This window comes from Telopea speciosissima, chromosome 1, assembly GCF_018873765.1.
Source record: "Telopea speciosissima isolate NSW1024214 ecotype Mountain lineage chromosome 1, Tspe_v1, whole genome shotgun sequence".
NCBI lineage: Eukaryota > Viridiplantae > Streptophyta > Magnoliopsida > Proteales > Proteaceae > Telopea > Telopea speciosissima.
The window spans coordinates 82765658-82781370 of NC_057916.1; the positions used below are offsets into that span (position 1 = coordinate 82765658).

At 37.7% G+C, this 15713-nt stretch overlaps 2 protein-coding genes across 2 annotated transcripts; both read left to right on the forward strand.

Annotated features, from left to right (window-relative positions):
- Positions 1–4713: 4713 nt before the first annotated feature.
- LOC122649188 (probable serine/threonine-protein kinase At1g01540) lies at positions 4714–7914 on the forward strand. The gene is made up of 7 exons (XM_043842563.1): positions 4714–5321; positions 6091–6195; positions 6378–6500; positions 6607–6777; positions 6907–7036; positions 7141–7350; positions 7498–7914. The coding sequence occupies exons 1-7, from the start codon at positions 4729–4731 to the stop codon at positions 7657–7659; spliced, it is 1494 nt and encodes a 497-aa protein (XP_043698498.1). The 5' UTR covers positions 4714–4728; the 3' UTR covers positions 7660–7914.
- Positions 7915–11746: 3832 nt separating this feature from the next.
- LOC122670743 (UPF0496 protein 4-like) lies at positions 11747–14301 on the forward strand. Its single transcript, XM_043867722.1, has 2 exons — positions 11747–11893; positions 13029–14301. Exon 2 carries the CDS (start codon positions 13043–13045, stop codon positions 14114–14116), a length of 1074 nt encoding a protein of 357 aa, XP_043723657.1. The 5' UTR covers positions 11747–11893; positions 13029–13042; the 3' UTR covers positions 14117–14301.
- The last annotated feature ends 1412 nt before the right edge of the window (positions 14302–15713 follow it).

Consider the following 15713-nt stretch of genomic DNA (forward strand, 5'->3'; position numbering starts at 1 on the left):
ACAGTGACCTTACAAATCCTGGCCCAAATACAGACCTTATTCTTGCACTAGAAACTGGAAGTCCAGCTGAAATGCGATTTGCATTTGAGTTCGGCCATTGAATTTTTGGACCATTATACCTGGAGTAAGACATTTACTTTCTTTATTAACTGCTGATGAAATGAAATCTTGCGAAGGAGTTTTTGCCTAGAGATCCAGCTTTTTGCCAGCAAGGTTCCATTTCAATGCATTGCCCATTTGCCAGCCATATGTCAAAAGGTAGCTTAATCTTCTCTAGGTTGCTTCATATTGATTTTTTGGATGAGAAGATTAGAATAGTGGAGACAAGGTGTTAGATTTCTTTAGTACAACTAGAATGGATTCTCTCATTGTTGAGGAATGGTCATAGTTTATAGACAGGAACCTTGGTTGTAGATTCTGTATCACTCTTAAAAAGCCTGGTTCGTATTCTATGAATTGGCTTGTGAGGAGCGAGAAAAGGGGGCTAAATTGAACTACCTTTTGCTTCAAGGGAATTTGCATTAGTTCATCTCTACATATTTTGCTGAGGGGTTCTAGTTCTTACATAAATTTAAAGAGAAAATTTATCATTCATTGCCGATGAAGGGGATCTCACCATTGGAATAGCATAATCTAATGGTCAACAGGTCCATTAGTTCTGTGAATTGAACATATAAGTGTCCCACCCTACTTTATTTTTTCAAGTCACTTAATTCTCAATCCTAATACATCATCCTTGGAGGTGAAAAAAAGGAAGAGGATTTTTAGTATTGTGGCAATTTCTTTTTTCACTTTATTTTGTCAGAAAAGAATCAGTCTCTTTAATAAAAAAACATTTGCAGATGAGTGAATATTTTAAAATTGCTTCATATGCTTGATGATCCTTCCTTACCTACCATTCCCATTTCCTTTGGATACCACCATGTTCAAAGTTCCGAGTTGAAATTATCTCCTAGTAATCATTGATGGCAGCTTTGACCCTACAATCAGAGAATCTAAATGAGCCTCGTGCTTGTTCTTTAATGGTGTCTATTATCAAGTTCTATAGAATGCAGTTTTTCAGGTTCATCCCAAGAAACTGAGGCAAGAGCCATCAGACAGTGACTTGGTCAAGCAACCATATAGGAGAGAGGCATGTAGAACTGTGCATTATCCCTTACTCTTGAATTTTCAAATTTCTAATTTGTCACTTAACAATCTTTGTATTGACCGGAATTTTACATGTGAGTAGGTACTTGGGGGTCTACCTATAAATAAAATTTGGGCTCCATCTAATTTGTCATGTGGTAGATATTTGGTTCGCCTTGATGAACTTAATGATCTTGCATGAAGGCAAGGGTGTCAACCGGTATGGTTTCGGTAATACGGTACGATACAAAAAATAGGTACCTAATACCGTTACCATACCGTTTAGAAATCCTATTCCCAATACCATTATTGTACTGCTATGGTATGGTTTCGATACGATATACAAAACGGTAAAAACGGTATGAAATTGATTTTCACAAAAATGGTATTAAAAAATGGTCTAAATATGGGATCTTTAAAACAAAGAATGCCATATTTTTTTGGTAAATCAAAGAATGCCATATTAGTATTAGTATTTAGTGTATCACCGTATGGTGTATACTCTTTTATTTTTCTTTTTTACATGTTTATACCTCAAAATGGTACGGTTACATTACAAATTTGGTAAGACGGTACAATTTTGATACATGGTACAAATTTCGGTAAAATGGTACGGTTTCGGTACATACCGACGGTATGAATGTAAAAACCGTTACCAAACCGTACCGTGGTCAATACCGTTTGACCATGCCATACCGTACCGTTTTTGCAACGGTGCGATTTGCTACGGTTCCAGATTGACACCCTTGCATGAAGGTTTTATCCTTGGATTCTAATTGATTAAAAAAGAAGAAGAAAAAACTCAACTTATTTCCTTAATTTCTATGAATTTCATGCATATTTTTTGGACTTTATCACTGATGAATTCCCAACTTTTTTTTTTCTTTCTGCTTTTTTTTTTTTTTAACACCGTCAAAAATAAACATATGAACAAAATGAATAGTCTTATTTGGGCTTTCCAACAACAAAAATTTGGTTCGCCTTGATGAACTTAATGATCTTGCATGAAGGTTTTATCCTTGGATTCTAATTGATTAAAAAAGAAGAAAAAACTCAACTTATTTCCTTATTTTGCGGACATCATTGATGAATTCCCAATATACGCTTTTTCTTTCTGCTTTATTTTTTTTTCAATACCGTCGAAACTAAACGTATTAACAAAATAAATAGTCTTATTTAGGCTTTCCAACAATAAAAATTTAGATTTATCATTTCATACTTCACATTAATCTACATGGTTAGATCCTTGTGATAGGAACAAGAGACTCATCTAAGTGGTCAAATATCAATCCATAACGAGCATGCTTTATGGGGTGAATGCTTAGAAGTCTAGCAAGAGTGCCCTGTGCGATTTGGCTGGTTAGGTTCAACTGAATTTTCTTGAGAAGTAGGTCTCACCCTTTGCTATTATTTCAGTAGTTATAGTTGTATCACATGGAAAAGGGGTGATAGATGATATAAATGGTAGAGAAAGCGATGGCCTACGTGGCATATCGTTTGATACTTATTCTTTTACTGGAAATAAAATTTCTTCAGGAGTCTTCAAGTAAATCTCTCACACCACATCAATGACGACATTAATAATGATATTAGACTCACATAGTTAAGTTAGGAGAGAATAAGACGCCGATTGTATATTGGTGTCTTGAGAACTTTTTCCTATATAATAATCTAGGTTGATTCTTAGACAAACTGCATTTTTCACACTCTATGCTAAATATATTCCACGTTCTTGTGACCAGCTAGTAGCGTAGCTGGATGTGTAGTCAACTTGATGGATGCAGGATCCCAGGAGGTTGAGGTATGACTCTCCTGAGTTCACATCTGCCTTATGGCACCGGTGGGTAGTCCTCTCCTCTGTTAGCAAAAACATAGTCCTGTTTTTTACTGTTTTAACCATGTTTCGTCGTATGTTCCCCAAATATATGGGAAAAAATGGCAAACGATAAGCATTTTTGTTTAAAACACGTTCCTGTTTTTTGGGTGTTTTCAAGACATTGGACTTTGTTGAACAATGACTTACTTAACTGACCACATCTCTCTCTCCCGAACTTTGATCGGCCTGATTCTTTCACCAACGTAAAGATGACTTAAAGAGCTATATTTTTCATGATATCACCTTCAATTCAAGGTCAATGCACAAACACCGAAATTAAAAACATCTATTTCAAATAAAAATTTCTCAATTTATGTGAGAATAATACCTTCTTTTTTTTAAAAAATATAAACGTTCAAAATCCATACCGTCTGTTTTTCATTTTGTTACTATTCTTTAATTTTTTGACCGTTAATTTGACCATCTGTTTGCAATTTTATACGACTTAAAACCTGTACCATAAGACTCCATTTTTGCTAACTATGGTCCCGTCCCCTTTATGTCCTATGAACTCTCCTGTCTTCCCCCCTCCCCTCCCCTCCCCTCCCCTCCCCTCCTAAACCTAGTTTGGATCCTCTCCCCATGTGGTAACCTCCCGACCCCTGAACCCACTCCCACATTTCATGACATGAAGAAAGTTTTCTCCTAAAAAAAAATAAATAAATAAAAATAAGATAATGAAGAAAGTTTTCCACCACCCTTCGTTGAAGGTAATTTGGAGTTATGAATAGACTATTGAAATACTAAATATCATTAACTCTCTCCCTCTTGGCAACGTCCAAAATATCCTTTCTCAGTCCCAATTGGACGATCATGTGTGTGATAAATTCGGTTGGATCTGATATATATTCGAAATCAACAAACTTTAAAAAGGGCTATTGTGTCCATCACATGATTTTATAGAGTGGAATCAAGATCCAGATCCGGTCTTCCGGATTCCAATCCGACCGACCGTAATCAGTCAAACCCATTTCCAATACTTGAATCCTTGGTTCATCATTTCAACGGTCGGATCCTGAATTCAGCCCAGGTTCAAGCCCAGGCCCATAATTGCACAATTGCAGCCTTGCAGGGATGAAAAGGGGCCCAGTTTCTTCTATGCAATCCAATACTTGAATCCTTGGTTCATCATTTCAACGGTCGGATCCTGAATTCAGCCCAGGTTCAGGCCCAGGCCCATAATTGCACAATTGCTGCCTTGCAGGGATGAAAAGGGGCCCAGTTTCTTCTATGCATGAATGCCACGTGCTTCTGATACGAAGTTTTTGAAGTTTTGTACGGACTACCGTTCGGCTTATGTCTATCAATTCGTTACGGCATTCTATTAGGGGGGAGACAGGTTTATAGAGACGTGTAATATAAAAGTTTGGGACAATTATGGCATTCTAGCTAATCTTAAGGAGATATATAATATAATATAATTACGTAATTCAATTTTCCATTAAGTCATGGTCTCACAGATCACTCACTGTCAGACTCCACTTTGTCTCTCTTTCTCTTTCACATTCAATTTGTCCTCTGCAAGCGAAGTAGCTAATTCTCACTTCCTTCCCACACACAACCACCTCTTCGCCGGAACTTCACCGGAAAACTTCCGCTTTTCTGGCGATATAATGTAATATATACCCCTACAATATCCCCGTTTGGGCTATCCTAAGAAACCTGACGACTGACGTCTCTCTCAATCCTTATCTCTCTGTCTATCTCGCTCTCGAGTCTCAACTATGTCGGTCTATGATGCGGCGTTCCTAAACAGTGAGCTCTCGAAGCGGACCTCAATCTTCGGTCTCCGATTATGGGTCGTGATCGGAATCTGCATCGGAGCTTTTATCGTTCTCATACTCTTTCTCCTCTCTCTCTGCATTGCGTCTCGTCGCCGTAAATCTCCAAACAACCGTATTCGTCAGGGGAAGAAGCTTAGTGCCAGTGAGCTTACCCCCGTGGTCTCCAAGGAAATCCAAGAGATTGTACATGTTACTGCTACGGATCAGCGCCCTGCGTTGCCCCCTGCCTTCCCCGAGATCCAGATCGACATTGGGAAGCCTGAGCATCGTGTGGTGTTCTCCGACCGACTTTCATCCCACGCCAGTGGAGAGAGCCGATCGACTAACGCCACCGATTCCACTTCCATGGCCGTCGGCCCTCCCGAGGTTTCGCATCTGGGTTGGGGTCACTGGTACACTCTCAGGGAGCTTGAAGCGGCGACCAACGGATTATCGGACGAGAATGTGATTGGGGAAGGTGGTTATGGAATCGTTTATCGAGGCGTTTTGCCGGACAACACTCAAGTTGCTGTGAAGAATTTATTGAATAACAGGTAAGAAAGCGCCCGAATCGTCTGCCGTATTTTATTCTACGAACGCGGAATTGCTTATTTACAGTTTTTGGTTTATAGAAGAAGGAATTCTTGATGGATAGATTACACTTTTTTCTTGGTGTATGTAAGCTGGAGGGACCAAGGTCCCTTACTCCCTTACATTTCAGTGGCGTTTGTTGCTTTGTTGTTTACTTGGCTTCATGTTTGGTTCTTTATTCTTTACAGAGGAAAACTGTTTTCTAAGAGAAGCAACTTTTATCTCACTTTTAACCGGGTTTTATGAACCACAACCAATATGTTCTCGTCTGAGAACAGGAGCTCTACAAAACTTTTTAACTGAATTCAGAGACTCAATTTCTTCTTATTTCAAAATAGGCTATTGGAACCCTCCCATGCTGCTTTAATTTATTGTGGGAAAAAGAAAAAGATCTTGGGGTTCTAATTCAATTTAGTTCTTGCTTCCATACTGATATTTCGAAACTTGCTGTCTTATTTTTATGGACTGTCAAGCTGAGAAAATATCCTAAATATTTTTGACAATTTGTTCACATCACTTCAAGGATGGCCTAAACAAAATTTCAACTGTGTAAACTTAAATTTGTGTTGTTATCCTGAAATTGTGTAACTGTTAAGAAAATAGATTCACTACAGACACTTTAGTTTTGCGTCTTGGCTTAGTATCCTTGTATGTATGGGGAAATTTCTTTCTGATTGTATATATATTGCTTCATGATATTCTAGTTAATTGATTGGACTAATGAATTATCAGGGGTCAAGCTGAGAGGGAGTTCAAAGTAGAAGTAGAGGTAATTGGCCGAGTTAGACACAAAAATCTGGTCAGATTGCTTGGATACTGTGTGGAAGGAGCTTACAGGTATGAATATTTGACATGTATTTAAGTGCAATTGTCTCTAAGCTCAAGTCCCATATGGCGCGTTTTTGCTGATGGTAGTTAGGTTCTACCTGGGCATGAAATTCTGTGGAAACTGAGTTATTACAATCTGATTTGAAGCTTGATAAATGTATGACTTACTGTTTCATGTGTTTTTTGATTAGGATGCTTGTTTATGAGTATGTAGACAATGGTAATCTGGATCAATGGCTTCATGGGGAGGTGGGGCCAGTCACCCCTCTTACATGGGACATTCGAATGAATATTATCCTTGGAACAGCGAAAGGGTACTGCAGTTTTCCTCTAAAATTTGTATTAATTTTCTTTTTCTCTCCTCCTCCCCCTCCTCTCATTTTCACGCATATCTAACCCAGGTGGAAAATGTCTCTGCAGTTTGGCCTATCTTCATGAGGGTCTTGAGCCAAAAGTTGTTCATCGAGATGTAAAATCTAGTAATATATTACTTGACCGACAGTGGTACCCCAAAGTCTCTGATTTTGGTCTTGCTAAACTTTTATGTTCCGAGAGGAGTTACGTTACAACTCGTGTCATGGGAACGTTTGGGTTAGTCAGCTTCCTTGTTTAAATCTGGATTGGTGGATTTTTGTTTCTTAGTTTCCTTCAATATATACATGTTCTGGGGTAATCAAAGCTGTTTCTTGACTATTACTAATTAAGTCATGTATTTTATAGGTATGTGGCTCCTGAATATGCTTGCACTGGTATGTTGAATGAGAGGAGTGATGTTTATAGCTTTGGAATACTAATCATGGAAATAATTTCTGGGAGGAATCCTGTTGAATACAATCGACCACCTGGAGAGGTTGTTAATTTTGAAATACTTGCATGTTTACTCTTCATACCTCACTTAATATCAAACTTTCATAAGTTTTGGTTACAACTAAAATGTATATCATCAATTTGCAGGTGAATTTGGTGGACTGGTTAAAGACTATGGTTGGAAATCGGAAATCAGAGGAAGTAGTGGATCCTAAATTGCCTGAAATGCCTTCTTCAAAGGCACTCAAGCGGGTTCTTTTGGTTGCTCTGCGATGTGTTGACCCTGATGCGCAAAAAAGACCTAAAATGGGGCATGTGATCCACATGCTTGAGGCGGATGATTTACTATTCCGTGATGTAAGTTCCTAGGTTTTCTTCAAATAATCTCTCAAATTCTTCAAAATTTTATTTAGCAGATATTCAGGAAAGAAAAATTACGAGAGAGCTTGTACTGCTTGCTTTCACTTCCCGCCTTATCTCTATATATTCTTTCCTTTTCTGCAGGAACGTCGAATTGGGCGAGAGAGTATGCGATCTCATCAGGAATATCAACCAACAAACCAGGTTGTTCCTAGACTGGGTGATAAACAGGTAACCAAGGGAACCTCTGATACAAGTGAAGGAGAGAGCAGCAGAAATCCAAACCAGCAAACTAGATGGAGATGATTGGTTAAAATAGGTCTACTGACAAACTTTTTCCCAGTTATTTAATTCATTTTCCCCCTTAGTTCGTTCATCAATCTTTCACTTTAGTTTTGATTTGAAAAAAAAAAAAAAATCTTCACTAGCATTGTTATATGTTTATAGATGGTAGGTAGTTAGTTGAGCTGCCCTAACTTGAATTGGGATTCATTTGTATATGATAGGGTATATTGATTCCTAGTCCTGATGAATAGGCCATTTCAAAATTGGAAATGATTGTGTATTCCTATATAGGTCTCTAAACAATTTCGTTTATGTTCTGTTAACAGTTCTGAGATCACTTGTCTCACTATGTATCCATCTTGTTCTAATGAAACAAATTCTATTTTATAAAAGTTTTTTATTCGATCAGTCTCTGCTAAACATAGCATCCGGATGCCCTATGGAAGTAGAACTAGAACCCTCTTAATCTATGTACTAAATTGAAGCAAAAACTTCACTTGTGATTCAGAGTAAGCTTGTAACAGAGAGTGAATAACTGGTTTTGTCCTGGTTTGTTGGCATAGACCACCGATCTGGGCTGCCTACCACAAGGGCCAGCTGTTAGGCAGGCTGGAGGTGGGTTTCTGGGTCTTGAATAACTCTCTCTCTCTCTCTAACCCCAGGGTTTCTGAGTTTAATGAATTTTTTGGACTGTGGTTTCATGGATGTCATGGCTCGGAGCATAATTTATGAAGGAATTCAAATGCCATGGCAGTGATGAAATACTGGCTATTGACCAGTAAAGCACCTCACTTCGATGCCATTACTGTCTCTGCAGGCTGCAGTTGCTCTTCTTTAAGTTGAAGAGAAATATTTAATTGCTGGGGCCGCGTGCATTCACATGGTGTTTGAAGTTTTATATGTTGGTTGTTGAAGATATTCCAAGCGGTAATGAAGAGACACCGATCCCGATTTTCACCGTTCCTAATCGTTGTTTTCTGAATCAGAATTGGAATCGAATTAGTCGATTTTTGGTCATTTTCTTCATAAATCATTTTGAATCGGACCGATTCTTGATTCTTAAACCGATTCTGATTTTCATCATAAAATAATAAGAGTCCCAATTCAGTCTAATTCGGATCGGAATCCTCTCTGACCGATTCCATTCCCGATTCCAAATTTTAAAACTTTGAGAGAAATGCTTGGAGGCTGAGTGGAATGGGAAAGGTAATCCTTATGGACACTGTGATCATTAGTGGGGGAGGTGACGACTAACAGGAATCAATCTTTAGTTACTTACTACTACAATAGATTCGTTCACAGATTTAAAAAAGACTAATGGGTGACTAATAATTGATTATAATTCATTATCCATGTGTGACTGTCAAGGCTTCAAGAATCTGGATCGCATTGGCCGATCCGGATCAGAATCGGCCAAGGCTGATCCCGAATCCGGCTGATCTGGATCAGAATCAATTAGACTGAACTCGATTCCGGACAATTTGGCTTGTCGGAAAACCCCTATAAGCCTGTAAAACACCAATTTTGGTACTGATCCAGATCAATCCAGGCCAATTCTAATTTGATCGTGACTGAGATCGGCAGAGATTGATCCGCATTTCAATTCTATGTTTTTTAATCCTAATGACTATACAAGTATCAACAGAATGGTGGGATTGGATTGGCCGATTTTGATCGGATCGGTATCAGTCTAGATGACACCGATGACACCGATCCAATCCACCCGTACAAGGATAAAATTAAAAAAAAAAAAAAAAAAACTGGACCAAAAGTGTCATATTTGCTCGAGTTTGGCCGATCCAGCTGATTCGATATCGAGTTTGGGCGATTCATTATCTAAAGTGGGTTTCCCTAGGCATCCAGCATGGGAACTGGGAAGTAATTTGCACGTTATCACAATAGCACCAATTAGTAATCCAAAATGTAAAGATACTTTAATCTGATAAGAGGAAAAGTAACTGTCAGATTAAAGTGTTTTAATCTGAATTGTTCAAGGATAAAGTAATGGTAGATACTTCTCCTATACTTCTTTTATGCAAAATCTTTTACCATTATTTTATCCTTGGACGGTTCAAATTAAAGTACTTAATATGATGATTACTAAAAACCAGTGCAAAAGATTTCTCTTATACATGACCAAGCACGAAAATCAAGTCCCTAAAAAAAATATCAATCCATTTGGATCCTACATTTTCAAAATAGATAGAATACAAATACAAAAATTTATGCGGGATATTTTTTATTTTAGTAAATACGTGTAGGATATTCACTTTTTGTGAGAAAGCATGAGAAAGAATACCTTCCCCAAAAAATATAGTGCTTTCATATTTATTGGTGTACTGGAATTGGATGTGTTTTTTTTTTTTTTGGGTACAATAATTGTGTGTGTTGTTAATCATATTTTAATTATCAAATCAAAATTTAAAGTTATATTAAGTATTAAATATATAATAAAGGGTGTAACTTGTTGTCACTAATTTTCTTCTTTCCATTAAAAAAAAAAATTGTTGTCACTAAAGTGGTGGAACTAGGAAGTTGTAACCTTCTTTTTTAATTCTAATTGTTTTATTCTCAAAATTTATTTAATGTAGGGGTGAAAAATAATTTTTAAAAAGTTAAAGTTATTTAACATAATATTTAATACAATATTTATGTGAAAATGACCAAACTTATCTTCAAAGGGCAAATAGTAAGAATACAATTTCTTAATTTATTACTTTGGTTACAATAAGATTTTTCTTATAATAAAAGGAGAAAATAATTACAAATATATATTTTTTTCGATAAATAAAGCTTTACTATAAGAACATATGGTATACATAGATTATGAAGAGGCAAAGTGAGAAAAGAAACTGATTCTCCTTTCAATCGGACGTTAGAATTGAGTCTTAAAATAATGAATGTCATTATTAACTTTCACCCTTTGTTTACGAAGTTTACGTACCTTCTCTCGTCCCAATGAGAGGCCGTTAGTCTCATGGTTTTAGGTATCGATTTGGTTATTGTCATGATGTTTTGATACAAATTACACATTGGTATTGGTTTTTTTTTCTTTTTGGTAAGACACATTGGTATTAGTATCAATATGCTCTTGTAACAGATATCCTCTGCAGTACTGGTGGGGAGGCGGTGCACATTTGACGGCACAACAGAGGCCAGGTGGCACACATGGCCTCTACTGTGCCGCTGGATATGCACCATTGCTCTGACGGTACTACAGAGGATTTTAATTGTATATGGGTGTCAATCAGTCAATTTGGCTCGGTTTCGATTCGTTTTAACTAGTTTTAGCATGAGATGACAAGAATGGGTGAATCCAAAACTAATCCAATCAGGTGCATCAATCGATAAGCTATGGTTTAGTACTTTTTGGGTTCAATTTATCATGTAAATATATCCATAATTATGGAAACAATTGAGTTTATTATTTATGAATTTTGGGTTGGTATCTAGTTTGGATTCAATTTCGCTCCAATTTGTTTCAAGCTAGTTTCAGTCGATTCCATGGTTTGAGCAATCGGTATCGAATCGATCAATTCGTATCAATATTGGTGGAGATCGATACCGATTCCTGGCCGATCCCGTATCGATGGATCAGTACGGACAACTGAAAAATATAATTTTTTTTACAAACTTTAAAAGAAACAGGGGTAAATTTGTCCAATCCAGACCAGTGCCGTTATCGATTATTAAAACCCCGGTTTGGGCAAGGTTTGACACATATGTATCGAAATCAAAACATCGGATGGTTGGAGTCAACCTCAAACCCTCCACATCTTTTCGATTTCTGCCACGTGTATAACAGATTACAAAAGTGAGGTCCATTCTTGAATGGTCCAATGGTCCCCAGTCCAGAGGACCAGAACCAGAAGTAGCCTACCAAGTTTGAGTGTTTTTGGAGTTTTTTGACATTTCGTAGTTGTTGTTGTGTGTAGCAGGATTACAGAAAACGTGAAGTCGTGAGTCTCGTGACTCGTGCGTGAACAAGCAAAGCATCGCAGACCTCAATTGTAACCATCAGATCTAACCGTTGATGCTTACTTGTTAAGTTAGACTCTTGATTCCTTAACCGTTCGATCTATGAACAACCGTTGACAACAGACCTTACCTATTATATGAAGCTTATACTCAGAAGATACCAAATTTTAATCCTGAAGCTTCATGGTAAAGTGTTGAAGGGTCCGTGCTAGCTGAGTAGTGTTTGAGCGTCTGCAACTTTTTTTTCACAGTTTCGTTTTCCTTAGGGCTGTTTCAGGTACGAACACAATCAACTTTCCCGATGAAGATCTAATTTATACATATTTTTGTTGTGGTTTTAATTTCTGTTTTGAGAAAAATATTTGATTAGGGTTTGATAGATTAGCTTTTTGTGTTGGTCTAATATCTCGCTCCTGACCTTTAGGTTCCCGATTTGGTCACTATGTGCTCTGTCTTTGTTAATTGAGGTGTAGATGGGGAGTTTAAGCAAGAAGTAAGAGGAAAAACATCTGGTTAGCTATTTTGCGGGGTTTCGTGTGATTATTTTGGGAATCTGTTTGCTTCGGTTCATTTTTGTTTGTTTGTTTTTTTTTTTTTTTTTTGCATTTTACTTGCATATGCATGTTTTGGTAGTTGTGGATTTTGTTGCTTTCTGAAGTTTGATTGTTTTGAGTAGTCTTGATTCCAAGCCTATTCTCAAGTGATGATTATTTTTCGGTTAAGGGGCTCTTTATTTGTGAGCAAATGGACTGAAATCGATTTGATAATTTCAGATTGCTTCAGATGCCCTTATAAATGTATCATTTTTTCACTCATTTCTGCGTGTTTTGTTTGGATTACAGTAGATTTAACCATGTCCTAAGGTTATCTTTAAAATTTAGGGTTTCGTTCATGGTTTCAGAAATCGGATTGGAATCGGCCTTGTTGACCCTGATTCCCATTAATTCTGATTACTGCGACCTATTTTGGATTCAGTCATAAATGCTCTTTGATCTTCAATTGTTGCGATTTTTAATTTTCTTCTCTCCTTTTAGTCTGTGAAAAATAACAGAAACTTAATGGCAAATTAGCAAGATCTAATAGTCTTTTGAATTAAAAACTCCAAAGAATCACAGCGGAAATTATTGCTTCTTCTTCCCGATTCCAATTTATCCGTTGCTGATTTCAACTGATTCAAATCAGAATCGATGGTGGCTAATCCCATGTACAATTCCCGGTTTTTAAACCTTGGTTTTGGTAGAATGTTTCTCTATGAGAGAACCTATGGCGCACTGTTTTCTGGACTATGGTCCTCATCCTCCTTTTTTTATTGGATAGGTTTTAGAAAAATCCTCATCCTTAATACTGTTATGCCATCTCTGTTTCCATTTTGTGCTGACAGGCAGTTTTCTAAATATAAGCTTTCTTGATAGTTGTGCATATCAGAATGAGCCGGCCGCATGATGGGCATCCACCAGCCTTTCCTTTTGGAAACCCTTTACGAATGATCTTTCCGAGGAGGTCAAACCTGTCTCCGAAGATTGTGGGATTGTTAAATTCCTTCGAAGAAGCTCAAGCTGAAAGGCTGAAGAAGCTCAAGCCGAAAGACCAGGGCGATGTCCTTAGCTTTTCATGGATGAGATTAGCAATGGAGTTGCTTTCTGAAACATATGCTGACATTAAAGTTCTCATTGCTGAGCTTCAGTTCCCGGTCGCTGATTGGGATGAGAAATGGATGGATATCTACTTGGATAATAGCGTGAAGTTGCTTGACATTTGTCTTGCCTTTAGCTCTGAGCTCTCTCGGATCAACCAAGCTCATCTTTTGCTTCAATGCGTTCTACATCTGTTGGACATCTCTAAAGCCTCTCCATCACATGAGCAACTTTTGCGGGCTCATTCTTCTCTTGGTGATTGGATGAAGCAGATTAGTCTCAGAAACCCAAAGCTTGAGAACTGTTCTACCATCTTACATGGTCTCATCGAATCGCTTCACTTGAATAAGGTTAAGAACTCAGCAAAGGGAAAGGTTTTGATGCGAGCCATGTATGGGGTCAAGGTTCAGACAACATTTGTCTGTAGCCTATTTGCAGCAGCTTTCTCAGGCTCTTCAAAGCCATTGGTGAATTTGCATGTTTCTGACAAGTTCTTGTGGGCAGAGATTTTCAACGATTTGCAAGCTAATGTAAATGGAGTGATTAGGAGTCTAGTTTCAAATGGAAGTCCTACACTGTTGAAAGAGCTTGAAGCTGTTGAAGTAAGTGTCAAGAGGTTGTATCCCAAGATTGGCAGCGAAAGTAATGTGCCTGTTGAAGAAGAAACATTGCAGAATTCTGTTTTGAACTTGAGAAAGAGTTCTGAAAGGCTCTTGCAAGGTTTGGATCTTCTTTCAAAGGAAGTAGAGGGTTTCTTCCATATCGTTCTGACTGGTCGTGATGCTTTGCTCGGTAATTTAAGAATAGATGATTCTGACTCTTACAGCAGACTAAAGAACAATGCTGAAGAGCAGGTTGTGAGGTGATAATAGGTGGTGCAAAAGTACCTTGTATATTTAGTAGTTTACAAAGTTATCTGTTTGGTCAATTGTCTACAATACTTTCGGGCCTTTGGGAGTGTAAGTTGTGTGACACTGATGTTGTATTTCAATATATTTATGTATTATGTATTGTCGTGATACACTTATGAAAAAATTGTTTCTAGTGAGCATTTGAGTTCCCTTTGTAAATTTTTTTTTTTTTACCGAAACTGTCATACTTTCCTTCCACAAAACTTGGAACTTGTAGATTTCATATCGTCTTTATGTAAATGGTACATGTGAGAGTTTTATTGCCGGTGAGGTTTTACAATCTCTCATTACCATGCTGTCGTGGCTTTCAGCTTCAAGCAAGCTGTGGCGAAGGGGATTTTGTACCTCAAAGACAAGCTATCCATGTCTTGGTCCTCTTCAAAAATTATGATGGTAATCTGTGCCTTCCTTTCAGCAATAAATAATACCATTTGTTTGCCAGGTTCAGCATACTGAAGGTTTTGGAGGATACATGATTGGATTTATTTGCATATGATAAAGCTTTGAGCTCTTTTTTCATCTAAAAGAAGTGAATGTTAGCCAAATGGTACCCAAATGTTATAGGCATTTTTAACCACAAATGTCAATTTAAGTACTTGTGGGCCTCACCTAGTTTTGTGGTTAAAATGCCCATACCCGATGCAGGGCCATATTAGCACCACCTGCCTTTTCAAAGTATGTTGAATTTGTTGGGTAAGTTCTTACTTTTTCTTGAAGTGTTGATGGTATGTTTGAAACAGATAACCTTCACGTTCTACTCAACTTGTTCATGATTTGTTGCTACTGATCAATGAACCTGCCGCAAAAATATGGCCCATGTCCCCTCTTTATTATTTTTTGTAATGTTTTGGCTTTGTTGTCCACTTTGTCTATAGCAGCACTGTTTGCATCTAGAAAATGCTTGAGGGTTATTTAGTTATCCTCCCTGTGCTGGTTGTTGTGCTCAATTCTCTTCATTCATCTACTGTCTACTGTTATATACTGCAAGTCTATCATGTCATTTGCCAGTGAAGAAACACCACTTTGAAGTGGTGGTGGTAATGGTGTTTTCGACAATTGCTTTGTTTCTGAAATGATTTTTAGGCTCCAGTTTGTAGCAACTTTGTTACTGCCTTTGATTGTTTGAGGAGCAGATTGGAACCCATTTGCAGACTGATTCATCCAGCGAAGAATATAAATTTGCGTTGTCAGAGATGGTTCTACTTTACCCTTGTAGCTTGAACAAAGGGCCCAGTATTATATGTTTTCCATTGATGAGCCAACTTGAACACGAATGTTGAGGGAAAAAAAAAAATTTTAATTTGTTCTTCTATTCCAGATACAAATGGATTGAACACTTCGATTAGAAATTCCCACAAAACCTGTAAACCCCCCTTCTTCTCCTACACTACCATCTCTCTCATCGACCTCTCACTGAAGACCGACTTCTCAACTCACAGAAGACACTGAATGGGTGAAAGATCAAATCCAGCAGAACAACCTACATTTGCAACTTCAATGTCCTCCGCAAGGGCATTAACCCTTGCACCAGCGCCCAACAGCTTGAAGATTT

Excerpts from the sequence above, each read along its gene's own strand:
- LOC122649188 (XM_043842563.1), top strand. The coding sequence starts at position 4,729 with ATGTCGGTCTATGATGCGGCGTTCCTAAACAGTGAGCTCTCGAAGCGG. Across the intron at positions 7,037-7,140 it reads ACAATCGACCACCTGGAGAG|GTGAATTTGGTGGACTGGTT; the intron begins GTTGTTAATTTT and ends ATCAATTTGCAG. Across the intron at positions 7,351-7,497 it reads ATGATTTACTATTCCGTGAT|GAACGTCGAATTGGGCGAGA; the intron begins GTAAGTTCCTAG and ends CCTTTTCTGCAG.
- LOC122670743 (XM_043867722.1), top strand. The coding sequence starts at position 13,043 with ATGAGCCGGCCGCATGATGGGCATCCACCAGCCTTTCCTTTTGGAAAC.